Here is a 1,898-nt window from a genome sequence, read left to right as displayed (position 1 = left end):
CAAGCACCCTGCATTAACAGACAAGTCTCTAGAGTTTTTCAAAAGAAGAAAACGTGAACATGAAGAACAGAAACAATTACTGAAGGCCACCACTTCATCAAACGTGTCTGCCCTCAGAGTATCATTCTTAGTGGCTAACCGCATTGCTAAAGCTAAGAAACTGTTTACTATTGGTGAAGAGTTGATCCTGCCTGATGCTAAGGACATTTGCCATGAAATTTCAAAGTTCAAAAGGTGGTATGTGTTCCTTTTTCTGCTAGCACCATAACTAGACAAATTGATGAAATAGCAGAGGATATTGAGGTGCAATTGTTAGAGAGGATTGATGAGTCACCGTAGTACGCAATCCAGGTTGACGAACCTACTGATGTTGGCAACCAGGCAACAATGCTTGTTTTAGTGTGTTATATTTTTCAGGAGGATGTGCATGAGGATATGTTATGTGCACTTTTGTTGCCAACCAACACCCCAGCTGCAGAACTATTCAAGTCTTTGAATGATTACTTATCAGGAAAACTGAATTGGTCATTTTGTGTCGGTATATGCACAGACGGAGCAGCTGCCATGACTGGACGGCTTTCTGGTTTCACTACTTGGGTCAAGGAGGTCACTTCTGAATGTGAGTCTACACACTGTGTCACGCATAGAGAAATGCTGGCTAGCCAAAAAATGTCACCTGAACTAAGCAACCTTTTGCAGGATGTGATTAAAATTATCAACCACATTAAAGTACATGCCCTTAATTCATGTCTGTTTGCATGGCTCTGTGAGGAGAAGGACTCAGAGCACATGCATCTTCTCTTACACACAGAAGTGAGATGGTTTTCTGAAGGTAGATCGCTGGCCAGAGTTTTTGAGTTACAAGAGCCACTCCAGAAATTTCTTTTAGAAAAACAGTCACCACTGGGAGCACATTTCAGTGGCACAGAATGGGTGGCAAAACTTGCTTACTTGTGTGATATATTCAACCTTCTCAATGAACTCAATCTGTCATTTCAGAGGAGAACGACAACTGTGTTCAAGTCAGCAGGTAAAGTGGCTGCATTCAAAGCCAAAGTGGAATTATGGGGGCAACAAGTGAACACTGGGATTTTTGACATGTTTCAAACATTAGCAGAGATTTTGAAAGAGACTGAGCCAGGCCCTTCTTTCTCCCAGCTGGTGCACGGTCACCTATCTCAGCTTTCAAAAGAGTTTCAGCATCACGTCCCAACCACAAAAGACCCCCAAACTGGGAAGGAGTGGATCTGTGACTGATTAGTGAATAAGGCAGGTGAATCAACTTTGTCTATGCTAGAAGAGGATCAGCTGCCTGAGATCGAAAATGGCTGTGGCCTTAAAAGTATGTTTGAGACAACTTCAAATCTCCATACATTCTGGATTAAGGTCAAGGCAGAATATACTGAGATTGCCACAAAAGCACTGAAAAGCCTGCTTCCATTTCCAACATCCTATCTTTGTGAAGCAGGGTTTTCTGCAGCGACAGCAACCAAAACAAGATTATGGAGTAGACTGGACATAAGCAACACACTTCAGTTGTCACTGTCTCCCACCACCCCCAGATGGGACCGTCTGGTTGCAAGCTCAGAGCTCCCACTGCATTAGGGTAAGTTGTATAATTATCTCATTCTATATTACAATGTAATAATAATAGAAATAAAGTGCACAATAAATGTAATGCACTTGAATCATCCTGAAGCCATCTCCCCTTCCCCGATCCATGACAAATTGTCTTCCAGGAAACCAATCAGTTTGGGGACTAATGCTCTACAGCATCTCTATGGCCTCTGGAGGAGGAAGGAGTGACAAAGGGCTTGGGGCAAGGAGAAGAGGGAGCTGGACTTGAGTTGTCTAGAGGAACGGAGGAGGAAAGGTAAGAGAGTAAAAGGTTGTACAAG

General features: G+C 43.0%; 1 protein-coding gene across 1 annotated transcript; it reads left to right on the top strand.

Moving 5' to 3' along the window:
- Window positions 1-419: 419 nt before the first annotated feature.
- Window positions 420-1,531, top strand: LOC123627003 (SCAN domain-containing protein 3-like). The gene has a single exon (XM_045536318.1). The coding sequence runs from the start codon at window positions 436-438 to the stop codon at window positions 1,255-1,257; it is 822 nt and encodes a 273-aa protein (XP_045392274.1). The 5' UTR covers window positions 420-435; the 3' UTR covers window positions 1,258-1,531.
- Window positions 1,532-1,898: the final 367 nt, after the last annotated feature.

Source organism: Lemur catta, chromosome 23, assembly GCF_020740605.2.
Source record: "Lemur catta isolate mLemCat1 chromosome 23, mLemCat1.pri, whole genome shotgun sequence".
In the NCBI taxonomy this organism is placed as follows: domain Eukaryota; kingdom Metazoa; phylum Chordata; class Mammalia; order Primates; family Lemuridae; genus Lemur; species Lemur catta.
Note: the sequence above shows the minus strand (reverse complement) of the source record. Positions and strands in the feature narration are given on the sequence as shown.